This window comes from Taeniopygia guttata, chromosome 17, assembly GCF_048771995.1.
Source record: "Taeniopygia guttata chromosome 17, bTaeGut7.mat, whole genome shotgun sequence".
Taxonomy (NCBI): Eukaryota; Metazoa; Chordata; class Aves; order Passeriformes; family Estrildidae; genus Taeniopygia; species Taeniopygia guttata.
The window spans coordinates 1,769,402-1,795,892 of NC_133042.1; the positions used below are offsets into that span (position 1 = coordinate 1,769,402).

Below are 26,491 nucleotides of genomic sequence, written 5' to 3' on the forward strand. Positions count from 1 at the left end.
AGTTGAGCACTGGATCTGGCAGAGCTGTGGGATAGCTGCATCCCCCAGAAAAAAAAACATTTTAAAATATTGGCTGATAACAGTTGATGGTATTTCACAGTTCTGATCTGACTCACAAACCATGAGCAAAATCAGCACATTTGGACACAGCGTTTGCTGTCTGAATTTGTATTTTCTGGGCAGATTTGTTGCAGGATGATGGCCCATGGCTGGCTTACAAGGCTTCACGGCCATTGTGGGGTTGGTTTGGGGAATTGTGCTCTGAGGGAACCCTTGAGGAGCACAAATCCCTTGGTAGATGTGGCTCCTTGGTTAACATTTGTGGAACTTCTGTGCTGCCTCTAGAAGTGACTCAGAAACTCCTCCAGAGAATCAGGCACCTCCTCAAAGTGCTGCGGTGGCTCTCCAGGTGCCCCTGGCCTCTGCTCCAGCGTTTGCAGCCCACTGTGCTTGTTCCCTTCATGGAGCAGGCAGCATCAGCCACTTTAGCAGTGTTGGTCATGGTGGGAGCAGCTCTCCTGCTCTAGGAGCTTGTGGTTCTGCAGCCTGACAGGCCACACTCAGCTCTTGTACATCTGCACATTCTCTGGGTCTTTGTGGAGCTCAGTTTGCATCCAAGCCACATGTCAGCCCTGCCCAAGGGAGGATTAAGCTCAGTCTCACCACTGAGAAATGTTTAATTTAAAAAGCAATTTCCTTCCACCTAACAAGAAATATTTCTTCTGGAGTGAGAATTCTTTCAGAACGCTGGCTGTGGCTGAGCACTAATAAATTCCTCTTTTCTCTCTTTTCCCCTGCATCTCCTGGAATCTCTAGCATCTCGTAAGTATAATCTTAATTTTTTAATTTCTTTGTCTGTTGGTGTCCTGGCTGAACTATTTTCTCCTGTCCATCATATTTGCTCGTGCTTTCCCTGTGCTAGGGGCTATCTGTCAGCTGGCAGGAGGTTAGGTGCTACACCTGATAGGCCTACATGGGTCCCACCAAACCATCCTCATCCTCTGAGTGCAGCCCTTAGTCACTGGCTCACTTTGTCCCTCTTGATGCTGGTGTGCAGAGGGTGTGACTGCAGCTCCCAGGTCCTTTCTGCAGAGCAGGGATGGTGGGTGCTCCTTTGGGCCACGTTCTGAGGTTTGAGGAGCAGCCCAGGGATGGTGGGTGCTCCTTTGGGCCACGTTCTGAGGTTTGAGGAGCAGCACAGGGATGGTGGGTGCTCCTTTGGGTCATATTCTGAGGTTTGAGGAGCAGCCCAGGGATGGTGGGTGCTCCTTTGGGCCACGTTCTGAGGTTTGAGGAGCAGCCCAGGGATGGTGGGTGCTCCTTTGGGCCACGTTCTGAGGTCTGAGGGGCAGCCCAGGGATGGTGGGTGCTCCTTTGGGCCACGTTCTGAGGTTTGAGGAGCAGCCCAGGGATGGTGGGTGCTCCTTTGGGCCACGTTCTGAGGTTTGAGGAGCAGCCCAGGGATGGTGGGTGCTCCTTTGGGCCACGTTCTGAGGTTTGAGGAGCAGCCCAGGGATGGTGGGTGCTCCTTTGGGCCACGTTCTGAGGTTTGAGGGGCAGCCCAGGGATGGTGGGTGCTCCTTTGGGCCACGTTCTGAGGTTTGAGGAGCAGCCCAGGGATGGTGGGTGCTCCTTTGGGCCACGTTCTGAGGTTTGAGGAGCAGCCCAGGGATGGTGGGTGCTCCTTTGGGCCACGTTCTGAGGTTTGAGGAGCAGCCCAGGGATGGTGGGTGCTCCTTTGGGCCACGTTCTGAGGTTTGAGGAGCAGACCAGGGAGTGAGGAGCTGTGGTCTGAGTGCCCTGACCCGAGCACAGTGCTGCCTGGCCTCCCTGGGCAGCTCAGCCTCTGTTGTCTGCCCAGAGCTTCCCTCTGTGTGTCCCTTGTCCTCTCCACTTCCGAGCTGTGGCCTTGGTTAATGGCTTGAAATGGTTTCCCAGGGCGTTCAGGGGCTACGCAGAGAGGAAGAGACGGAAACGAGAGAATGATTCTGCAGCTCTTATTCAGAGGTAGGGCCCCTCTCCCTGCAGCTGTGCCCTGGTGTTGCATGGGCCCCTGGGGTCACTGCTGAGCCCTGGTGGCGCTGACCGTGCCTGTCCCTGTCTCTGTGCTGTCCTGGGGCACTGGCTCTGCTGGAGCTGTGGAGGTGAACGATGCTCAGGATAGCTGATCTCCATCTTCTTAAAGAACACTGTCAAGTTGCTCTCAGCCTTCCTCATGATCTGTGCCTCAGGCAGAAAAATACATACTTAAAAAATTAAAGATGCAATTCCCCCATTCCGACTTGGAATTTCATATCATCACAGAGCGGCTTGGATTGGAAGAAACCTAAATTATGTTCTAGTTCCAGCTCCCCTGCCACAGGCAGGAATTTGTTTGAGGTTAGATAAATACTGTATGTGCCTTTGCTGCATCTACAAATGCACCTCAAAAATCTGAGACCTAGGCAAAATTGACATCTCTAGTGACCAGAAGTCTATTTTTAAGTCTTTTTTTTTGCAGTAATAGAAGGGAAATAATAGTGTATGGGGACTGATTCTTTGTCCAGGTATTACAGAAGGGCCTGGTTTCCTTCTGCAGGCTTCCTATGGCACATCGTTTACTCACAGTAGGAATCAGAACTGGTTTGGCCTGTTAAATATGCCAAGAGTTGTGGCAGCCTACTAAAAAAGATAACAGAGTATCTGTGTAATTGGTTTAAAACTGCCATGATCACTTCAGCACTGTTCAAAACCAAGTGGGAGAAAAACATCAGGTTTTCTTAACTGAGAAATTGCCAGTTAATTGCCAGAATTTTTTTTTGACAACTTCAGAGTAGTGAGGTGTTTTTTCATCAATAACAAAGAGAAATAAAAATCTAAACTAAAGACACTCTAAACAAATAGACAGTGTATCTTTAAAAAGAGAGATTTCTCAGAATTTTTTTAGGCAGAGGCAAGCCTTGGTTAGAAAATGGCTTGTGAGTACAGGAGCAGTTGTGAACCTTGGTGGGACTGTGTAGGCAGGAGAGAGGATGGAGTCACCCGAGTCAGGTCCTTCTCCTGCTGTGCACGCTGCAGGGCTGGCAGGGCAGGGAGCCTGCCTGTGTCTGTGTGCCCCAGAGAGGAGGTGGGACAGCAGTGCAGGGGCTCTGCCTGCAGGGATTGCTGGCAGAGCTCGGCTCTGTCCTGCAGGGAGCGAGGAGAACCCTGCTGTGGGTTTAGGTGTTTGTTGTGCAGCCCTTGGGGGCTGTTTCAGGGTTCAGCTGTTCTCATACAGCCCCTTCAGTGCTGAGTCCTGGTGCCCAGGGAGGCTGGACTGTGTGGTGTGGCCACAGGGATGCTGCTGCCTGTGGAGTGAGGGATGCCCAGAGCTTTGCCAGGGCAGGAGCAGCCAGAGAAGGGAGGGTGAGAGGTGCTGCCAGGAGTTTGGGGAGTGAAAAGTCTTCTGGGCAGAGTGTGGTGACCCACTGCAGGGTGTGGAGTGGGAGCCCCTGGCTGGGATGGATACTCTGGAGGGATTCCTGGGATGGATACCCTGGAGGTGCCATGGGGTCATGCAGACCATGAGGCACACTGGAGGAGAAGCAGTTCAGAAAAGGGAGTGACATGGAGATTTCATCACTGAAATTTGAGGGATTCTGATTGTGTCATGATGGGTGAAGGGATCTTGTAAGGGATCAAGTGCCACAGGGTTCCTGGGTGCAGTTGCAGGAGCCAGGCAGGAAAGGTGGGCAGGTTTGGGGAGCCCCACTGCTCACAGAGCTGGTTGCAGCTTTCCCAGGGCCAGTCCTGTCATACTGCCATGCAGGCACAGAGGAGCCTGAGGAGCCAGGCAGCTGCAAGAAGCCCTCAGAAGGATCTGGTTGTTCACAGCATGACCACATTAGGAGGCAGTCCCAGACTTTCACTTCTTTTCCAAAGTGCTGTTTTTTTCTAGAAGAAAATAGATGGAGGCCTTTATTCCATTTTGTGAATATTTAGTGCAGTGGTTAGCCTTGAAGAGCTGGATTCTTCTTGGAGCTGCTCTCAGCAGAGTTTAGGAGATGGTATTTAGGTCTCTTATGGGAGAGCCCAAGCTGTCCAGGCACCTGGGAGCAACCTTCTTCTATGGCAAAGCCTGCTTTTCTCCTCTTCCCCCAGGGTCTGAAGAAACTCCTCTGTGAAGAGGACTTCTGAGCATTTAAAAAAAAGCGGGGTTTACTTAAAAATGCCAAAAGCCCAAGGGATGTGACAGTGGCTTTGGGCAATTAGCACTGGTGCTCAGTGTGGGGTATGATCTCAGGCTCACAACAGATCATAAAGATTTCCATATAACATATGTTCTTTTGTGTAAAGAACAGCCCTGGTTCCCTTGAAATGTTGTATTTATTTGGATTTTAATCGAATGCACTGTGAGACAGCCCCAGTTATCAGTGATGGTGCACCCCAGAAGGCTTTGTACAAAGAGCCAGGCCAGGGATGTGCCTAAAGGGGCATTTGTCTGATCCACAACAGTGAATCTCCATGTGCCCAAGTAGATACAAAATAAATCTTTGGGGAGCATTAATAGCCCAAGTGTAGACAGAAGTTTGGCATGGAATAATGCTGCTCCCAGCTGCTGGTTTTGCTTCTTGCTGAATTTGGAGCCTGATGACAACAAGGGCTCCCAGGCCAAAGAGGGGAAGTGCAGGAGCTGACGTGGGGGCAGTGCTCTCCCATGAGGACTGTGTTTGTTTGGCTCTCCTGGACAGGAGCAGTGTCCAAATTTCTCTGAACGACTTCTTGTCAGTGCTGGAAGTGTCTTTTGGTCCAATCAGTTTGCTAAAGCATCTGCATGGTTGTACCATGTCCTTACTCATCCCACTAACTTGTGTGTGAGCCAGACAACTTGTGACTTACCCCTTTCACCAGCTGTGGGTCTGTTGCCTGGTGTTTGCCCTGTGTGTTGGGGGCCATAAGGAATCCAGGAAGGCTCCCCAAGTCCAGGGTGCCCAGTGCATGGGCTCTCTGTCATCCTGGGGCTGCACTGTGGGGTGAAGCCACAGGCACTAAATAGGGTTCATGGAGAGGTGACACTACTCTTGATGCTGCTTCTCCCTGTCTCTTCTGGTGTCCTGTTTGTTCCTGTCCTGTTCCTGCCTTGTGAGTGATGAGAAACTGGTCCCTTGCACTCGGAGGGGCTGGACAGAGTCCCTTTCCTATGGCCTCTGAGGAGTGGGCAGGACATTCTGTTCCACACAGATCTGACTCTGGGGTGTAGCTGCTCCCCAGGGCTTTCCCCTGGAGCTGTGTGCTCTGCAACCCCTCTGGACCTGCCTGTGAGGCCAGGGGAGAGCAAGCCCATGGGGACAGACAGCATCACTGAACTCTGCTGTGCAGGGAGGGAGAACCTGCTTTGGTCCTCCCCAGCTCTGCCTGAAGAGCAGCACTTGGGCTCTTGGGCTGCATGGTTACCAACAGCATGGGAAGGGTTTTAGGAGCTGCTGTGTTTGGAATGAGCACAGCCATGAATGTGCAGAGCCTGGGCACCCACATTCTGCTGAAGAGGAGAGCAGTTACTGCTCTTTACCAGGAAAAGAGGGAACACTGCCAGCACGGGCAGGAGTGGGTGTCCTGAGTAAATACAGCACAGGTAAAGCTTAACCAGAGAAAAAAGAAAGCAGCCATAAGCAGGGGGCTGCCCTGTGGGACCCCACTTGCCCTATAGTACCAGCCCAGGGAGCTCAGAACAGCCCCACTCAATGAACATCACCATCGCAGCACTAAGTCACTGCAGGCTGGGGACCTGGTCTCCAGCTTTGGAATGCCTGGAAAGAAATATGCCATCATCCCCATTTTATTTTCTTCCTTCCTGTTTTCACAGTCCTGTTGGGCCCAGGTGTTGCTTCTTGTCTCCTTTCTCAAAGGTTGTGTTTGGCCTTTCTTTTAGGAATTTTCGGAAGCACCTCCGCATGGTGGGGAGCCGAAGGGTTAAAGCACAAAGTAAGTGAGCACCTGGAAGTGTGGCTGTGAGGAGCTGGGCTTGGTGGGGTTTGTGGGAATTCTGTCACGTGCAGATGTGGGTTGAAAGGACCTGGCTTTGGGCTGGAGAGAGGAATTGACCTCTTGGTGCCATTTTACCCTGCAAACAAGAAGTCCAGGTGGTTGCAAGTGTCCAGGACATGTGGATGCCTGCAGCAGCCTGGAGGCTGTTCCCAAGGACCCTCTGCTGTGGCTGTGGGACTTCTCTGGTGCGAGGTGTGGAAGGAAAGCTGCAACATCTTTGACACCTCACTGGGGTGGAGGCCAGTGAGGAGAACTCGAGCTGCGAGTCCAGCAGAGCTGCCTGGCCTCTCTCTGCAGCTATGACCAGCTGTGGCTCCATGTACCACACAGACTGCTGGATGTCCTCTCCTGCCCCGTCCCACTGTCATCTCCACAGCTGGCCCTGGGGAGAGTTGTCTGGTGGGAACTGAGATGATGGTGGAAAGAAGAAAGAAGAGGATCAGAGAAGAGATTGGAGCAAGGGGCAAATCAGGGAGTGTTATGCCTCACTGGGGAAGAAATCACCTCTTAGGACTGCAAAATTGCAGTTCCCTTTCCCTGGTGAAGGCAATAATCCTCCAAAACTTGGTTGGGTGACTCCCTTAGCACTTTGAAAGTGGTGTAATCTGCTCCTGGGAGCTGAGGATTGCTCCAGAAGAGAAAGCATCTTGTTCTTCCCACCCCCTGGCTAGGCATCATGCACAGAGTGCTCACAGCAAAGCATTGCTGAGTTGGATTTGCATTCTTTCCTTTCTCATGTGCTGTGAGAAGTGATCAGCAAAGAGCTTTGCCCTTTCACTGGCATCTGAGTTAGCACTGCCTGACGTGGACAGGGTTTACCTCCTTGGAACACAGGCATGCCTCTGCCTCAGGAACTCTTGAGTCATGTTTTCAAAGCTTTCTTTCTGTGCACAGTAGCTAAATGCCTGGGTTTATCTCAAAGCTGAGGATGGAGATCACCTGAAGAACTGAAGACATGGTTTGTCTCCCCTGACACCCACCCTGGCCACACTTCAGCAGGGGACAGGCTGCTCTTGTGATGCTGATCTGCAGTGAATTCCTGTGCTGCTGTTCCTCAGTTCCCTGCTGCACACTCTGTCTGCCACCAGAAATAGGTATTAGTGCCCATAAGTGGCTGTTAATCCTGGCATAATGGCTCTCACATGGGCTTGCCAAGTCAGACGTGGTGGTTGCCAGTTCCCAGGGATTTGCCTGTGGTGCAGCCGCCTGAGCCAAGCTCCCTGGTTTGTACTTGGGAAATGCCAGTGCAAACAATACAGCACTCCTCAGGAGGAAAAAAAGCCATGAATAGTGCTCACAAGAGTGCAGGCAAGCAAAGGCTGAAGGATTTCCTCTTTTGCAACAAAATGCAGAAAGCTTTCCAGAGACATCCCCTCCCTGCTGTTTGGTCCAGCTCTGACTGGGATGCCAGTAGAACATGAAGGGAGAACTGACTGGAGAGCTGCAGCTGCCTTCTGGCCATGCAGGTGTTGTTACCTGTGCAGTGCACGTTTCTGTGAGGCCTTGGAATCTGGGCACTTACACTGGGACACTGGACTGGCCTTGGTTAAATTGAGGTTTGAGCTGTGTGCGTTTAAGGAGAGACCATCAAGTGTTGTCCTTTTTTTGTGTTCCATGTCCCATCCTGTGCACAAGTGGGCACTTGTCTCTGCTGTGTGGAAAGGACTCACGTTTGCCAAGTGGAAGGACCAGCCCAGGGGAGTCTGTCATGTGTGGCTTTGGTGGCAGTCTGCTGGATGATTGTTTGCTGGCAGCAGCAGAGGTGCTTTGGGATCTGTTAATGTCGTGCTCTGGTTTTATCCTTTAGCATTTGCCGAACGGCGTGAGAGGAGCTTCAGCAGGTCCTGGAGTGACCCGACTCCCATCAAAGCTGATTCCTTCCATGACTCTCGAGAAAGTGAGTTCTGAGTCCTTTGAGCTTCCTCCTGTGGGCAAACCCTCCAGTAGTTGTTGACTGGGGTCCCACTGGAGTAACTCCTCTGTGCCCTCTGTCCTGTCTGTGATCCTTTTTTAGTTTGCTGAGATCGGAGCAGGTAACGCTCCAGGTGTATGTACCTGTTCATCTGTGTGTACTTGTATTTATTTGTAGAGCACCACTCATCCAACCTCAGATTATTGAGCAGTTGCCAAAGGGTACCCAGTGGTACAGCTCTCTTACAGCCCTCTGTTTCCATCATCCCTTATCCTCTTGGCACCAAAACAACCTCTCTGGAAACTCACCAGTCCAAGGCTGCCTTCACCATAGTGGGGCTAACGTGGCTTCCCATGCAGGAGCCCCTTCTGAGCTCTTTCCTAGCCTGGAATAGCTCCAGAACACAGCTGATGAGATGGAGCTTGATTTCCTGCACAGGTGATAGCTTGGGGCAATCTGATCTTCATTTGGGCTGCCAGGAATCCCTCTGGGAATCCCCAGTAATGCTGCCATATTCTGCTTGAGGGGACTGAGATGCTGTTGTGTTCATTTACAGGAAGGAATGCCAGCATCTGTATTCTTATAAATGGCTGTTTTACACAGATTTTATTGCAAGTCTGTAGGCAGGAGCTTGGTGGATATGAGTTTGCCCATGTTGAAGTGAATTTCACTAATGAAATGACCTGATCTACCAGGTAAGCACGAGATCTGGCCCTGCTAGGTGTAGAAGGCCCAGGCTGCAAGGGGAGGTGTATGAAAGGCCAGGTTCACGATATGACCCTGTTGTTTGGCAGTCTGACTCCTCCCTGCTCCCTCAGCTGCCCGGAGGCGGATGGAAAAGCCATGGAAAAGCCATGGAAAAGCCGTGGTTCACACAGGCCCAGCGACACTTGGACATCCCCAACAGTGCAACAGTGGCACCTCGGTTCTCTTTCCTCAGTCCAGCAACCATCTCTGTTTTTAACCTTTAATGGTCAATTATATTCCTTCCAGATGTTTTTTTCCCCAGGAGGCATTGAAGGCCAACAGGTAAGGTTGATTTGGAGAGCAAGTTCAAGTCTACTGTTGCAATATGACTGTGTTTGTTGCAGCTGTCCTCACGCACGCTCTAAGACTTCTCTGCCAGGATCAGTCTGACCAACAAGTCAGATTTTCTTTATAATCCCTGAAAAGATGTAGTCAGAGCAGTAATTTCTACAAGGAGACCAGCTTTGAAATCTTTGGACTTTTGCTTATCAGCCTGGCAGTGCTGAAGTGTAGAGAGTCTGTCTGTGTTCTGTCTCCTTCCCCGTTTCTGGAGTGACAGGGTGACTGTTGTGACTTAGCATTTGAAAACCAAGCTTGGTGACTGCAAGAATGATCAAGTTCTGTGACACGTGATGTGAGCTCTCTGTGCACTCTTCATTTGTTACATGTTTGTCTGTTTGAAGGCACCAGCCCCAGAGTGGTGTCTGTCACTCCGTGGTTGACAAGAGAGCACGAGTGTCATTGCACCTCTTGTGAGGAAGCTGCCAAGGCAGGATGGAGTGGGGAGTGCTGATCTGCCCTTGTAATGCTCCCTGTGTTCTGGCAGGCCATGACCTTCAGGATTCCTGCGGGACTCTGGATGGTGACTTTGACTTGAACTGGGAAGCAGAAAAGGAACTTGAAGCCATGGCATGTGACGGAGAAGACTTTATTCCACCAAAAATAATGGTGAGAGTTTCCAGCTCCTGCTCTGCCTGTCCTTTCAGTGCTGCTAAGTTCAGGATCTTCATGGGAAGTCTGTTGTGTAAGCACAGCCTCAGGTGTCTGTGAGGGTCACTCAGATGAACCAAGACATGACATGGGTTCAGATGTGTTGTTGCTGGGGGTAGTGCATTGAAAGAAAACCAGATGGAGGAATCTGTAGTCTAAATCAGAGTAGGACTAACACCAACAAAGAATCAAGTCAGCCTGAGGCTTAACCCTGAAAATAGAGACCTGAGCACCACTGCCAGCTCTGCTCCCACAGCAAGGAACTGAGGGGCCTGGAATTACAACAGAGTTCAGGCTCTGGTGCTGCTGGAGCCACTGAGGCTTCAGCCAGAGTTTCAGGCACTGTCTGACACCCACACCCTGAGCCTGCTGTGCTTGGTGCAGCACCAGCCCTTGGCTGGACCCTGTGCAGATCCCACCAGACACTAAACACTCCACACAGCCAAAAGAAGGTTTTGCAGGAGTGATCCTCACTGGGATACAGTCATCCATGGTGGTGCATGAGCTGCATCCTCTGTGCACCCCAGTCTCTGCTTTCCAGCCTGTTCTGGCCCCAGTGCAGCCTGAGGGCAGAGCTGTGTGCTCATGGACATTCAGGGGCACTTGGCAGGCCTGGGGTTGCTCTGGGCTGGAAACCTTCCATTGGGATGTGGATAGACTGGGTTAGCTGCTACCTGGAATCACACCTGAGACCATCTGAACAGGGTACCATGGCCTTTGTGCTTCTCTCAAGACTCTACTGCCTTCTCCTCATGCTGTTGCACCTTTTTTCCCCTTTGCAGCTCATTTCTTCCAAGGTGCCCAAAGCAGAGTATGTCCCAACAATTATCCGCAGGGACGACCCCTCCATCATCCCCATCCTCTATGTAAGTAAATCAGTTCTGCTGTGGATGAGGACACTTTTCCTTTCCCTAGTTCCTGTTAGGGTGACCCCAAAATACTGATGTGATTTGGAGAAGCTGTCAGGAAAGGACTGGGGGTGTGTTGAACCCAGCTTTGGGGTCTGGGGTAGCTTTGTGGGGGCTCAGGTCTAGGTGCAATAGTCAAGTGGGGTGAAAACGGCACACGTGGGCTCTGGGCTCTGCAGGCCCAGCCAAGCTGCGTGGGAGGATTATCAAGGGAAGGCAGGGCAGACATTGCCAGGCTTAGGGCTCCTCCTTATGCTCATCCTTGGGATAAGCAGAACTCAGAACTCAGCAGTGAACCAGCAACCCCATCACCCCACGTGCATTGGGGCATCCCTGTCAGTCATTAATTTAACTCTGACTTTTTTCTGGGAGTCTGGCCTGAGCAGGTGTCTGAAACAGCAGTGAGGAGTCATGGGTTTCTTTTTGTAATCACTTAATTTGCGAGGGAAGGTGGGGCTGGGAGCCCATCAAGACCAGTGTCAGTGAGCAGCAGGCAGTGCTGCTGGGGTTTAGCCTTGCTGCTGTTGTCTCGCTTCCTTGGAGGGTTGTTCCGTTCTGATGACCCTGCTGTGGCAGAGGCAGCTGTGTTGGCTGTTTGGCAGCCAGCTTGGACAGGGTAAAGCCAGAGACTGGCTGCAAAACACAGGCAAACAGGCATTGCTGATGTTGACTGCATTTGAGGGACAGTCTGTGCTTTGGATGTGTCTGCAGGCTTCAGCTTCAAGCCTTTGGGTGGGTTTAATCTTCATGGACTGTTCAGTCTTCAGGTTCTGTGCTGAAATGTGATTTAGGGTGAGGGTTACTGTTGCTGTGACCAGCAGCCATCAGTTGGTGTAAATGTGCTTTTAAGGCATCCTTGGAATGGGATTGTGTGGTTATTAGGGAGCTGGTGGAGTGACAGTGAACCTTTATACATCTTCTGTCTTGGTTTCCAGGACCATGAACATGCCACCTTTGATGACATCCTGGGTACGTGTTGCCTCCTTTTCTTATCTCCTGCAAATGTAACCATCAATATTTAAGTCACTCAGCTGCCCTGTGCTTTAGCTGCCACTCACAGAGGTGTTTTTGTCACCCCACTGACCCCTGACAGTCAGTTGGCTGCTCTTGGATGTGCTGCTGTAATAAAAATTCACTTCTGTGGCCTGTTTTCTGTGCTAAACTCATTGTGGCAGGGAAACTGAGGCATGGGGCAGCAGGTGCCTGTTCATTGTACCTGTGGTGGGGAGTGGGAGCAGTGACAGAGGGCCAGGAGGGCTGGGGCTGCTCTGGAGCTGTGGGCACTACAGAGCAGTGTCTGGTGCTGTTCCATCCCTTCTCTGCCCTGTCCCCTGCTGACATTTCCTGCTCCCACACCATCCTTGGCATGTACTGAGCACCCCTGCCAGCTCAGCTTCCTGCCCTCAGGACTAAGTGTAAAGAAATAAGGGTAATTTTGAGTTTTGTCCATGCTTCATCTTTTCCAACACATTTTGTTTGGTTGGGCTTTTTTTTTGCAGAGGAAATAGAGAAGAAACTGAACATTTATCGGAAAGGCTGCAAAATCTGGAAGATGCTGATATTTTGCCAGGTACATGAAAGTTGTTAAACACTTGGGTGATTTGTTACAAATTTGTTGTTTTCTGTAGGAAAAGTGACATAAAGGAACCAATATTCCAAAGTCATCTTCCATTAAAGTCGCTGCCAAGGCACAGCTTTCACTTCCCATTTCCCAGACATGGAGCAGTCTGAAGTTGCTGTGACAGCAGGAAATCAAATCTGATTTAGTGAGGCCAAGTCAAGAGCTGGGCTGATTTGCTCAAGGAACCCCAGACAAACCAGCATCAGCACTGACCTGGAAAGGATTCCAGAGACCGGAGCAAACACTTGCAGTGTCGTGGTTACGGTTTTCCATCCAGCTTCAGTGTGACAGTGACAGTGGTGTGTGCTGTGGGCCAGGCTGGCAGGTGGCTCAGCTGGGAGCTGGAGACTGAGGATGCAGGAGAAGGGTCAGGCTGGAGCTGTGCTGGGACAGTGCAGGCCCTGCTGGATTGGGGGTTGCTGGGGATTTCCTTCCCAAGTTTGCTGTTCCTGGTGGTGGTCAGCTGTGGACTTTCCCAGCAGCTGTGCTGTGAGAAGTGAGGGAAGTGACCTGACTTAACTCCTCCACGTGCCCAGTGCTACCCAGGAGCAGCTTTGCTGCACAGTGACATGGGGATTGTGACTTTTAACGTTCCTGGTGTTGTGTCAGTCTGTCTATGCCTCCTCCTGCCCAAGTCCAGTTCCTCTGCAGTGCCAGCCCTTGCCTGCGGTCCCTGCTGTGCTCAGCTTCTCCTCTGCCCACCCCCAGCATCTCCAAGTGACAGGGACTTTTCTTGTCTCCCCTATTACTCTCCAGCCACCCACAATGGCGTTTTTGATCTATTATTGTGCCTTTTTAGAGTGATGTGGGCACGGAACAGCAAAAACCAGAGAATCCAGCCCCAGCACACTGCCCGTGTGTGGATGTCCCTGAGCGTGTCCGCAGCGCAGGGCTGCCCTGCTCCCTTGTGGCACTTCTGGGAATGGCTGGGCAGGACAGGAAACGCGTCCAGGGTTTGTTTCCTCGGGGCCTGGGCAAAGGGGTTTCCATCTGTCTGTCTGTCTCTCGCAGGGAGGCCCCGGGCACTTATACTTGTTAAAGAACAAAGTCGCCACTTTCGCCAAAGTGGAGAAGGAGGAAGATCTAATCCTGTGAGTGGCTGTGTTGTGTTCTGGGCTTGCATGGTGTTTCTCTGCTGGATTTGCTCAATGTTTGTGGCACGTGGTGGAGCAGAAGTAAAGGGAGCTGGGGTGGCTTGGTCAGGCGCTGAGGAGGCTGAGGAGGCACTGAACAGCATCTAACAGCTCATGCAGGGGTGACAGCAAAGGTGGCAGAGCTGAGCTCATCCCTGGAGTGCTGCAGCCCTGTCACCAGGAGATTTACACTTCTGTCTGCTTAGTGTCTCTGTGGATAGAGACTGTCAAAAAAGGAGGGGAAAAAATATATTTCTTCTACTAAAAACAGTTTTGCTGACCAGAAATGAGAACATGCACCTCGAACCTCTGGTGCTGTGATACCATTGCTAAGCTGGTGACTATGGCAGAAATACAGGGTGTTCCCCCACAGCTCTGGCCAGGGGGAAATGGAATTTGTCTCTGCAAAGCCTGCTCAAAGTCCAGCCTGTTACTGAGGAGGCTTTTCACTAACATGCCAGCCTTCAGCTGGGAGTGCTGAGCAATTTTGCTGCTCCTTGCAGAGAGGAAAGCTTTGCCTGTTTTGCTGCCTACTCGCTTGTGCTGGCTCAAACTTGCTTGGCTAACAGAGCCTGGCTGTGGGGGAGAGGATGTACACCAACCTGCTCCTACACAACTTTTTATTGGCATGAGAACTGAGTATTAAAATCAACAGCTGCTCAGCAATCTCATGCCCTGGCACAAACACTGGCTGTGGAATTCTCCAGCACGTGTGCACATCCACGATTCTGAGCACATCCCAGGCATAGCTGCTCCCAACCTGATAAATCAGGGATCTGCAGAAAGCTGTGAACACACAGCTGAAAGTTTGGGAGCTTGGAAGTGAACATCTCCATCCAGCTTGTGTGTTCCTGGGAGGCAGTGCTGAGGAAAACTGAGGTTGTAGTCTGGTTGGAACATCCGTGGAGGTATTTCTGGGCTTTAGAGCCCCCTAAAGTTGCTCCAGCCCTCTGCCCGGGGAAGGGGTCGTGTTTCACATCCCTCAGGCACCAAGTCCCTAGTCACAGTCACTGCACATCAAGGGGGATGACTGTGAGCAGCACCAAGCACAGGCTGACATGGAGCTGCCTGGGCTGTATTGTCTCACTCAGAACAATCTCTCCAGCTGTTCCCTGCTGATTTCATGCCCTGGAAATGAACCAGTGCACTGATAACCCTGGTGTTCAGAAAGGGCAGTTGTTGATAGAAGTGGGAGAGAGGAAGCTGGAGGGGATGCTTGGTGAAACTGTCACTCCAGAAGCACTCCTGGGGGACTTGGCTCCCTTCTCCTCACCTTGGAGCTCCCTTGACTCACTGGACTGTTCCTCCTTCTCTGCCACATGACTTGGACCTGCTCCTCAGGCCCTTGTTCTTCCTTATCTGGGATCCAGTGGCTCTTCCTGAGCAGTTTCCTGCCCAGAACACAAACCTTGGGCCCTGTGTGAGTGCTGTGTGCACACATCTTTGGCATTAATCATGCCTATGAGGAGAGATTTTTTTTTTAATGAGTGTTCTGTTTTTTCCAGCTTCTGGAAGAGGTTGAGCCGGCTGATGAGTAAAGTCAATCCTGAACCAAATATCATCCACATCATGGGCTGCTATGTTCTTGGAAACCCCAATGGGGAGAAGGTAGGAGCTTGTGGGTCACCCCTGGAATGTCTGCTGGGCCCAGGTAGGCCAGAGTCACACTGGGAGCTCTAAACCTGCTGCTTCTGCTGGCTGGGAATGTCCTGTCCTGTGGGAGAACCCTCTGGACTGTGGGGCAGGGGGGGAAGGATTAGTGATGTGCAGGGCAAATAACTGAACCTTTGAGGAGAGCAGTTGTTCAAAGCACTTGGTTTATTTATTTACTGGTGAGATAGATGTGTTAAAGGACATGGGTGGAAGGTTTTCCAGAGCAAAGACGGGCAGTGCTTTGCTCAGGAGTCGTCACTGTTTTCAGCTTTAACTCTGATATGTTTTCCTTTCAGCTATTTCAGAATCTGAAAAACTTAATGAATCCTTATAGGGTTGCCTTTGAGTCTCCACTTGAACTATCAGCTCAAGGTAATTTATTTCCTGTACAAAGACACACACACACACCTTGCTCACCAGTCTGCCTCCTCTGGGGGGCATCTTCATGAAAAAGCAGTTTTGACTCCCTTAAGGCCTGCCATGGTCTTTGTTTTGCTTGTAACCACCTTGTGTAGTTCAGCTGCTGCCCCTGGCTTTCCCCTTGCAGTTCCTGCATATGTTCACATTTCAAATGCCCTGTTTGTTGTGCCTGAGGCCTCTCCCAGGATTCCTGGCAATGCAAAGGAGACAGCTTTCCAGGCTGAGTGCAGGAGAATGCATCGTTATTAGGGCATGGGGAGTCTGGGGGGGAAATGCACATGGAGCAGAACCTTTTCTGTAGCCAGCTTGTGTTGGGGTCTCTTCTTCAGAACTGAAACCACTGGCACTAAGTGAATTGTGTCAGTAAGCAACTGGGATATGGCCCATCAGAACCATTCTACAGCTCAGTCTGCTGGCCCTTTTCCTTTTTTTTTTTTTCCCTGTAGCTCAAGGTATTTCAAGAAGCTACAGGATTTTTCCTGTTCACTGGTCAATGTCAGTAATTCACAGTGCAGTTTCACAAGTGACAGATTCTGAATTTGCCCATGTTCTTTTATCTTTGCTGTAGTTCTTGACCAATAAAACCATTCTGGATTCACCTGTAGGCACTTCTCTGCTGCCCAGAGCTCTGGTCTCAGCACTGATGGGTTTTTCTTACCTCCCTTCACCCTCAGGAATGTGCAGGAGTTGAGCACATTGGTGCTCAACAGTGCAGAGCTCCCAGAATCACAATCACAGACTGGTTTGGGTTGGAAGGGACCTTAAGGATTCCCCAGTTCCAGCCCATCCATGGGCAGGGACACCTCCCTCCAGCCCAGGCTGTTCAGTTCCCTGGGCATGATCAGGTGCTCTAATGCCTGCACAGGTCCCAGAGCAAACATGCTGGGATGTGTCCAGGAGCAGTTTGCAGGGAAATTCCCAGGTTTGTGGGCAGCTCAGCAGGCCAGGCAGCAGGTTCTGTGTCAGGCATTAGAGCAGCTGAGCTTTCAGGAGGCTGGGCTGAAGAACACGTCTGCATTTATCCCCTTGATCAGTCTGGGATGTACTAAGAGTGTACCCTTGTAATCCTTTGCAAAGTCATCTGAAACTAATCTTAATCAGGCCTCCCAAGTGAAAATCCCCTCCTTGAGCCCTGTCTGAGTGCAGGGTTGTTTGCCCTTGTGTTTTCAAGTGCACCTCCTGGCTGCCTGTGAGTCCCCCTTCAGTCAGAGGGGCTGGGGGGCACAGCTGGCACTGGTGTGTGCTGTGAGCTCATTGCTGGGGGCACAGACAGGAGCAGGACAGGGTTGGCCTGACAATTAAAAAAAAATATGTATTTTTAAATTTGAATTTTCAGTGTTCATTATTTTTAGTGTTTCTTTACAGGGAGTTAACTCTTGGCTTACAGCCTCTGAAGTTCCCTGTGCCTCATGCAGGCTGTGGCTGATCATCTCCAGCTCCCAGCTCCCCTCAGCCCTCAGAGCAGAGAGGTCAAAGTCTGGAAACAGACTCTGTGCTCAGTTCCAGCCCCAGGGACAAACCCTGCCAAGGGATTACAGGGAGCTGTTCATGGCTGAGGAGATCTAAAGAGATGTTTGGTTCTCACGGGCTCCTCCACGTGTGCCCACAGGGCTGGGGGTTTGTGCTGCTGTGTTCTGTCACCTCTCCCTCGTGCTCCTTTCAGGGTGTGACCCCTCTGCCTCCTTTCACTTCTAGGTAAGCAAATGATTGAGACTTACTTTGACTTCCGCCTTTACCGCCTCTGGAAGACCCGCCAGCACTCCAAACTGTTGGATTACGATGACATTTTATGAGCTGGAGAAGACTTTGCAAGAGGAAGCTCATCACCAGTGTCCAAGAAGTCATGCTTTACTGCAGAGAGACTTTTTTATTGGCACAGGGAGCCCTTCACAGCCCTACGGGAGGCAGCAGTGCTAAAGGGAGGGAAGGAGGAGCCCTCGGAAGTGTCGGCAGGAAAAGTCTCCTGGGCCAAGAGAGACTGGAGGGAAGGGGGTGACAGTGACACCTCGCTGGCCTCAGTCCGAGCCGTGGGGCCTCAGGAGGAGCTGTGTGAAACGAGGACAGGATGGAGTTCCTGGCAGAACTGAGCTGTTTTGGGTCAGAATGGGCCAGATTTGATTCCAGGTCCTTTTAAAGACTTTTGAAGCTCAGGTTTTCTTACAAAAAAAACCCCACAAACCCAATTAACCCATGCACTACAGCGAAGAAGTCACCAGAGCACAGAGGAAGCAGGGGGTTGTCCTGGTGGGACTTTCTGTGCTGGGAGTCCTGGAGAGCAAGGACTGCTACACCTACTCCTGCAAGCTTAGAGCAAGATGATCCTGTTTCCATGTGAATATATACTGGGATATAGAACTGAAATCTTCTTTTTTGTTTGTTTGTTTTGTTTAATAGAAAATAAGTGCAATTTTTATAGTGAGGGAGGAGGTAAAATCCCTCCTGATATTTAATTAGTTAAAAATAACACACCATAACCAATAGATGAGGTATTTTTGGTCTGCTTGAAAATATATTCAGAATGGTAATATATCTTCTGTAGACATATTTAATCACCAGCAAACATGGTTTTAACATAAGTTAGCAGACCCTGCATGTCTGCTGCATTGGTTTGGTTCCTTTCAGAGTAGCTGTGCTGCACTACCTGTATGTGCTCTCACAAATGTGTAGTTCTCCTCCAGTTAGCCACAACGTCATTACTTTCTATTTTGCTGCTTGCAAAACTATGGAACTTTAGTTTTGCTGAAATACTTTAGGTTAGAAACACGGGACCTGGCTGGGAAGCCTCCGTCAGGTTTGCTTTGGGATAAAAACGAATTAGAAATTAATAGCCATGGTAATTAATTGCTCATGCCAGTGTTTTGCTGTGTGCTGGGAGAGGAGCTCTCTCCCTGTGTGGAGACCCCTCTGAGGGGGCTGAGCACTGAGCATTTGGGAGAAATGCTTCTGGAGGGACTCAGCACAGGCTTGGAGCATGAGTTTGACTCTTCTTTGTTCACTTGATTGCCAGTTGTTCGTGCATAACCCAGCCCTTTCCCCCTGACCTGTTTCTTGGTCTGAGCTGCTCACCCCTTCCTGTGTAGGACAGAGAAAACCCCAAACTCTGTCAGAGCAGCCTGAGAGCCCAGGTCTGTACTTGATATTTGATGGTACCTTTTGGAACCTATTTGTTTTTGTTTGGTTAGGTAAGGGGGTGCTTTTTTTGGTTTTGGGAATGGGGCTTTTTTTTTCACATTCTGCTGTCCTTTCAGGGCACAAATAGTACTTAGTGTCTGTGTAGGTCACTGGCAATTCTGGGAGGTGACACAAGTTATTTCTTTTACAAGCAAAGGAAGTAACAGGGAAGGATTACCTTATTTTCCTGATTTCCTGGTATCTCAAATTTGTTGATTGTGAAGTGAAGGAAAATACATGTACAAATCTTCTTTTAACTACTTACAAAGAGAACTTGGTGTTCTGATCTGTAGAGTCCTCCTTCCCCTGTGACATACCTGTGGTTGTGATTTTGGGGAGAGCTGACTAGAACTGCTGAACCCTTTATATTTAGAGCAGTTTTATAGCAAAACTTTTGAAGAAATAGTGTATATAAGTAAAGAGAGGAATGGGTGGAGAGAGGTAGTTTAAAGTCACTGGAAGCCACACAGACAGGTGTGGGCTGTTGCCTCCCTCAGGCTGGGAGCTTTGGTCGCCGTGTCTCATCCCTGGACTCAGTCAGGTTTGCCAGACTTACAGTGAAGGGGAGAACAGGCACCAGCCTGTAGCTTTTGGAAGAAAATGCCAGATATAAAGGAAAAAGAACCTCAAATTTATGCCAATTACTGTTTAACATTGGAGCTTCCACCAGCTCTGTGGTGAGCGGTGGGAGCCAGAGGTGCACCGAAAGCACAAAGTCATGTTATCTGGAGAAGGAAATGCTTGTGGGAGGATTAAAATGCTGACACAAAACTCTCTCCCTTTCTGACCCTTTTACCTCCTAACTGGAGACAGGCAAACTGTTCTTCCTTTCTCAAATCCCGATTCAGTGAACTTGGTAGCATGAATGTAGCATTGTGCAACTATTGAAAATCTTATTTAACCCCCAAAGGGCCCATTTATGTATCCACTTGAGTGATTTCTCTGTAGAATTGTTGTATATCCTCACTGACCACTTGTAGTACTTGGGGTGCAAAGTAGAAGGTAGACTGTACAGTAATTTCTGTGTTGGAATGGACACTATGGACCGTTCTCCTGGTGCAGTTTATGGGATATGACAACTGATGAATGCATTTCCCTCCAAAGATCTATATTCCTCATAGCTTGTGATGTTTATGACATGAACATATTTTTTCCTTTGTAGCATTCATATGCCTAAAGAGATGAAATTGTCTCAGAGCTGTGACTGGAATAGAGTTGTGATGTTTGATGTCCTGTGTACAGCAGTGTCCTTGGAGTTAACCACTGGTGACAGAGGAAAACACTTTTATTCCCCTTTTTCACTGGTGAAGTTTTTCAGGTGGCTGCTGGGAAAGGAAGGGGTTAGCAGAGGCAAATAAAAATTGTAATTATTTAAACTTAGAGGTAAAAATAGAGCCTGGAACTTCCTCAGTGAGACCAGCCTGTAAAGGATGAGCCCAGCGTGGTCCCAGCCAGGACAGCTCTAAGGTCACCCCCTGTGCTCCTGCAGCATCCCCTGGAGGTTCTGGGGCTCCCTCAGTGCCCTGCCCGGGGCAGCTGTGGCTCTGGGCACACAGGACAATCTGCCATCCCACTCCTGCCTGTTCCTGCAGCTCTCAGCACTGCTCTCGGGGTGTGTCTGAAACCAGTTCTGTCCTGTGCCGCCGGCAGTTCCGTGTGCTGGGCTGGGTGAGGGCTGAGCTCCAGCCTCGGTGCCCCAGCAGGGAGCTGCTGCTGCCCCGTGCTCTGGAGCTGCCTCCAGCAGGGCCAGGAGGGTGGGCACACCTCGTTCACTTGAGGAGAAGCAGATTGAACCCAGATGGCTGAACCGGGTGCCAGCCCTGGCTCTTCACCAGCTATGGGTGGACTTCGTGCTGCCCGTGCTGGAGGCAGAGTTGGCTGTGACCCCCAGCCCATGCCTGGGTAAATGTGTTATCTCACCTGTTAAATGTGATAAATGTGTTATTGCCCGGGCTGGCAGTGTCACCTCCAGGAGAGGAAGGTGGCAGGAAGGGCCTGAGCTGTCCCAGCCCTGCTCTTCAGCCTGGCTCAGTGCTGGGAGTGCCTGAGGATGTTCTCTGGTGCCTGCAGGGAACATTCACTCAGCTGGAGAGGCCTGGGGGATCATAGCTCTGTGGATGTGGCACTTTCAGAGAGGCTTTTCTCTTTTCCTCCTGTTTGGCTGGGAAGAAGAAAATTCAAGTTACCCATGGGATGTAGAAATAGGTAGAAACAGATCAAGCTTTTTGCACCTCTGCTCCTGCTGCGGCCACCAGCTTTCCTTTGCAGCTGACCTCCAGGCCTGGGATAGGAAACACGAATTCACAGATAATCCCTTCTTGTGTTAAAAAAAACAAAAGCAGAAAAATCCTTGTAGCTCCAGCAAAATCCCTGACTGCAAAAGGTACCCAGGCAGCTCATGCTGCCCGTGTGAGGACTCTGCTGTGGGATCCCACCTCTGGAGCCACCAGAGCCAGTGGAGGGACTCGGCCTCTGTGCAGGGAACTCCAGGAAGGAATTTATTCTTCATTCTTCAGCCTGGACTTGCTGCCTGGAGCTCAGCACAGGGTTCCTGCTGCCAGTGGTGTGTCCATGTGCTCCCGTGTGCTCACCCCCGTGCTCTGTCCCCAGCTCTGGGGGGATGCTCCCTGTGCAGGAGGTGTGGGCTGGGATGTGGTGAGGTCCTGGCACAGACCCACCCCACAAACAGCTCCTGCTGCTCCTGCCCTGCTGACCTGTGCTGGCAGCTCCTGTTCCAGGCTCTGCTGCCAGGGCTGCTGGGCACCCTCAGCAGCACAAGTGGGGTTGGCTGAAGGAAAGGAAAATGCTGGTTATAAACAGCCAGCCTGGTAGATCTGGCAGTGAGAACGTGTCCTTAATCCCGGCCCCATTCTGAACCCCACTGGAGGTGCAATGCCAGGCTCGCTCTGCTCTCTTGGTCTCAATGTAAACATTCAGCCCCTCACAAGCTGGTTTGAGTCACACTTGGATATTATTCATGTCTTAGTCCAGGATAAGATTTGTTACTGTATGAGTGAGAAAATCCTTCCAGGGCCATTCCAGTTGGCACCAGCTGGCAGAACCTTCCACCAGGATGTGCTGGGCCGTGCCCTCCTGCCCAGGGAACTGGGCCCCACTGCCAGGTGGGCTCAGGTAAAGCTCAGCTCAAGTCAAGCTGAGTTGCTCTTTGCTCTGGGTTTTGCTGTGCCAGTCCCTGGAGCTGGGGACAGCCCTTCCTGAGGATCCCGGAGTCCTCCCAGGGGCTGTTGAGTGGTGATACCATTTTCCACATCATCTGTAAAGACTTTGTGATCCTGTATTTTGTCCCACTGACTACAGCCTATCCCTGGCTTTCTGCATCTTCCATGGAAGTGTTTTTTAATTCTCATTCTGGAAACACAAGCCAAAGTCAACTGGAAACTGTTACTGGCAAGTCAGCCTGTTAATGATCTCCTCGGTGGGAGCTGAGGTTGTAAATGGGTGTTTTAAGGGCCATGACCCTGATTGGGATCATTGTTATTCCCAGGTGATCCTGCTGTGTCATGGGCACAGTTAATGGTAAGATAACTCTTGCTGGGGCAGTGCATGATCTATCAAAGAGCACCAGGAACCAGCAGCAGCTTTGGTTCAGAAACAACTTCAGCCCAATTTACTGCCAGTCAATGTGCAAAATGTAAAGACTGAAAGGAATAAACATTGTGGACATTAAATGTAAAGAATGCGTCTGAAGAGAAACTACATTGCTTTTTTCCATAAATGTTTAGTAAATATTAAAGAACTAATGCAACCTAATAATTTTTTTCACAGTATTGTATTGCTTTTAGAGTATCCATAAAAGTGAAATAGGTAAGGACAGATAAGACCCATCACAGGTTGTCTGCCCTGTGTTCCGAGAATCAGGATAATTACTCAGTTCTTTGGGCAATTCCAAGCTTCCTTATCTCAGCATCCCAGTGGCCTGCTGATAATCACAGCAGGAGTGCCCTATAAACCTTTAGCAGGAGGAGCCTCTCCACCTGCACTGATGAGCTGAGAGAGACCCCCCAGTGCAGCCACGAGCTGGTCCCATGTCCCCAGGTGCTGGTCCCATGTCCCCAGGTGCTGGTCCCACGTCCTGGGGTGGCCCCTGCTGTGCTTTTTCCCTTCTCTACAGCCTCACCCTTGGGCACAGCCCCTGCCCTGCTCCCCACTCTCCTGCCAGGGCTGCAGGGATGTGTTGGGTTGTACCTGGGCAGTGTTTCTCACCTGGTGACTGAGCTGGCTGAGGCTGTGGACTGCTCGCTGCACCAGGGACTGGTCACTGCCACCATCCCCTGGTCTCTGGCTCAGGACCAGCTCGGATGCAGGTTGGGTGGATTCAAAAAGCTTGAGTGAAAAGTGGGGGGGGTTATAATTGGCTTCTAATTTGTATTTTTAGTGCTAATTCTCCATTGCAGTAATACAGACACACCTACAAGGTGTTGTAAAGGTGGAGCTGGTGCAGAGCTGGGAATTCAAGGACAGGGATCTTTGCCCTTACCTTTGGAATGCCCTAAAAACCTCAGAGATAAACACAGACATTCAAGGCCCCTGAGCAGGGATCCCTGAGCCCCTGTGCTTGGACCTGACTGTGCTGGGGGTGCAGGTGAGGGGGGCTGAAGGAACCGAGCGGGTTTGGTAGGGAACCAGGCTGGAGTCATACCCAAACGTGCTGAATAGGCTGTAGCTTTTCTGCTGTGTATTTCCTGTTGTTCTTTAATAACACTATTCCTGGAACTGGGGTGACTTCAGTTGTGATACCAAGCAACAACACAACGTTGGCTCTCAAGGGCTGGGAGCCAGCGCCCTTTTGGGATCTTTTTCCCCTCGGAGTTCAGGCACCAGTTTTCATTTCCTGCTCCCTTTGCTTCTGCAGAGTGAGGGGACATCAGCAGCTGCCTGAAAAAAACCTCAGTGCCTGAGTAGCAAGGAGAAAAGGAAACAGTGACAATGGGCCTGCTAAATGTGCAGAAGGATAGGTTACATCCAGTAATGCCTCTAAACTCTGAGATTGAGCAAGTTTCTTTCACTTTTCACAGAAAAAGAAGCAACATTATCAAAATAACAGGGGGAGCCCCAGACCACTTCAGTGGAACTGCTCAGTTGACAAACCTTATGAAAATAAACCACTCTGCTGATCCTGCCTCTGCTCTCTGTGGAGTTCAGAGGGAGCTGACAGCGTCCTGCTCCTTTCCCCACCCCAGCTGGAGCACAGGGCAGTGTGGCTGCAGCCATCCCTGCTGGCTCCACACAGACCTGCCCAGCACATCCTCGCTCTCCTGTCCCAGCAGGAGGCTGAAGGCACAGCAGGAGCACAAGGAGCTGGAAATGCTGGGCCCAAGAGGACCCTGGAGCTGGAGAGCCCAACCTGGGACATGCTGGTTTGGGGCTAAAATGGTCTAGAGGCTAATGGAGAGTTTTGAAAACAAAGACTGTGCTCTCCCAGGTCTCGGTGGGCTCTGGAGGAGCAGGCTGGCTCCTTGGAAAAGCGAGGAGGTTACAGAGGCCCCAGCACCCTGGCTGTGGTTTCTGGCTGCTGCTGCCTGACTCAGGAGCCCTCTGCCATCCCTGCTGCCTCGGCCTTCTCTGGGGCTGCTCTGCTGCTTTGTGTGGGATAACCAGGCCTCGAGTACACAAATGTTTCTAGGGCTAAAGACATGATTTAATAAAAAGAGACATTTCTGGGAAAGCTGTTTTTTTCTCGTTTGTTTTTGTTGTTGTTTTCATTCTCTGGCTGAGTATATAAACCCAGGAAATGGCACAAGGCAGATGCTGTGTGAGGGAAATGATGTGTGTGAACCTGTGGTGCAGGTGAGGGACCTACAGGCACTGGGCACCTCTGCATGGCAGCCCCTGAACACACAGGAGCAGAGCTCATGGGGGACAAGAGGCCCAGATACAGCTAAAAGGGGAGGAAAGCAAAAAATCCTGGTAATTTAAACAAGGGACCACCTGAGAGCCACAAATCCACTCATGGGGACAGGACAGGGATAGCTCAGAGTGATTCAGGTTCCAGCAGCATCTTTGTCTTAGTGAGCACGGGGTGCTAAGGAATTTAGAGCGCATTAGGGATTGTGCCTCTTCCTGGGAGGAAGGCTAATCCCTGAGCACCCTCCCAGACACAGAAACAGAGCCCTGGAGAAATCCAAGGGAGGTTAAAGGCTCGGTAACCCCCCTGGGGAAAAGAGACTGGCTCCAAAACTGCACGTCCCCAGGAGGGCAGAAGGCAATTAATGAATTCTGATAAACCACTTTCTCTCCCACGGGCCTGTTGGAGTGAACTGCCAAATGCAGCACCCCTGGCTTGAACTCCCAGCTGCAATTTCCCCCTTATCTCCAATGCTGACAGTCACCTGCATGATCATCTTCTGATAGATGTGGTAACTGCAGCCCCTCAGCACAAAGAGAAACAGGCTGGACAGCTCTGTCATTTGAGCCATTTTTCTCCAGTCCTGGGATCTCAGCCTCCGTTTCTCCATCCTCTCCATTTGGGGATATTCTCCATGTACCACCACCACAGTGAGGAGGGATGTGCCATATTCACCTCAGCTGTGTGACAGATAACAGCAATCACCTTTAATCCCTCACCACCTACTGCATAGCCCTGTGGCACCACTGGTGCCTGGAGGGCCTGGTGCCCAGAAAAATAGTCTTGATTCTTTATCCTTTATCCTGGAACCATTCCATGTGTCCTGGTTTTAAATCAGCACCATGAGGTGCAAAGTCAAATTTGCTGGAGAAGCCCAGTTACAAAGGATTACTTTTCTCTGTTGCTTTTCCCTCTCCCTTGGTGCTCTGTTGCACCAAGTTGGTGACGGACACAAACCGGGAGCTGTGCAAGGGCCTGAGCTTAGGGTGAAATCACAGAGAGTCGTGCTGGGCCCTGCTGTCTCCCTGTCCCCTCGTCCCCTGGCTGTACCTGGGGCTGTTCCTCAGAGCCAGCCCCTGTTGTGCCGTATCTGCCACCTCCTCTTGCAGCTCCGCAGCCGCATCAGCCGTGCCCGGCTCTGTCTGTGCCCACGGTGGCACTTTGCCATCACAGCCTCCCAGTGCTGGCCCCTGTCATCATCACACCTGGGGTTTGTAATCCAGCATTCCCCCTTGTGCCAAAATACCAGTGGGATTCCCGGGAGCCTCTTAGGAGCAGCAGCGGGCACTGGGCCGGGGATCCCGGGGGTGTAAACACAGCGGAGCAGGGAATTAGCTCCAGGGCACTGCCCGGCCCTTGGTACTTTCACCGGTTCAGCCGAGGCTTGGAGCACTTGACCGAAATGATAGAAGGCTCCCAAATCCTGACTGGCAGGGGAGGGGATGAATAATGGTTGGATTTATTGTTTTGTTCTAAAGGCAGGCGGGCATGCAGTGACATAGCAGATGTCAGGTTCAATGTCCACAAAGGGAGGCGTTTTCTTTGCGCCAGGTGCAGCAAAACTGTGTGGGATTCATTATTTCAGGATTTACGGGCTTTACACAGGCTCAAAAGCCAACCAGACAAGACCACGAAAGAGAAATCCATTGAGATCTCGGAGCACAAAGGCACATTGTTGGCTCTGGACGTGCTTGAGCCATGAGTCACCAGAGGCGGGGAAATGTCTCTACCCGCTTGCTCCGCTTTATGCTCAGCCCCGGGCACCCGCTGCGGCCCGGCGAGGGCTGGAGGCAGATGGTGCGTGATGGAGATGTGCTGGAGGGAGGAGGGCAGGTCATGCGTGAGCCTCACATCACCCCGGAGTTATTCAAGGTGAAAGGCACGGAGCTGCCGCCTCCCCAGAGCGCCGCTTTGCTGCAGCTCCGCGGGGCACACAGCCCAGCTGGGCAGCCGGCACCGGCAGCTCCGGCAGTAAAAGCTATTTCTGGTGGTATCATTTCCAGGTCTCGTTCGAAGAGAGTGTAATTGCTCTGTTGTGGCTCGGGAGTGCAAAGGTAGGAGCCTTAT

The 26,491-nt window shown here is 51.0% G+C and overlaps 1 protein-coding gene across 4 annotated transcripts in view; it reads left to right on the forward strand.

Moving 5' to 3' along the window:
* The window catches only part of NSMF (NMDA receptor synaptonuclear signaling and neuronal migration factor), a 48,087-nt gene extending 25,755 nt beyond the window's left edge, over positions 1–22,332 (forward strand). The window contains exons 5-15 of one of the 4 annotated variants that reach the window (XM_072936508.1): positions 1,939–2,007; positions 5,888–5,940; positions 7,811–7,900; positions 9,489–9,610; positions 10,435–10,518; positions 11,496–11,529; positions 12,060–12,130; positions 13,193–13,272; positions 14,820–14,922; positions 15,264–15,339; positions 17,083–22,332. In XM_072936508.1, the coding sequence (XP_072792609.1) occupies positions 1,939–2,007; positions 5,888–5,940; positions 7,811–7,900; positions 9,489–9,610; positions 10,435–10,518; positions 11,496–11,529; positions 12,060–12,130; positions 13,193–13,272; positions 14,820–14,922; positions 15,264–15,339; positions 17,083–17,180 (880 nt within the window). In that variant the 3' untranslated portion in view covers positions 17,181–22,332. The remainder of the gene's footprint in view (positions 1–1,938; positions 2,008–5,887; positions 5,941–7,810; positions 7,901–9,488; positions 9,611–10,434; positions 10,519–11,495; positions 11,530–12,059; positions 12,131–13,192; positions 13,273–14,819; positions 14,923–15,263; positions 15,340–17,082) is intronic. The other 3 variants (XM_072936509.1, XM_030286986.4, XM_030286989.4) reach the window with 3 other exon arrangements.
* Positions 22,333–26,491: the final 4,159 nt, after the last annotated feature.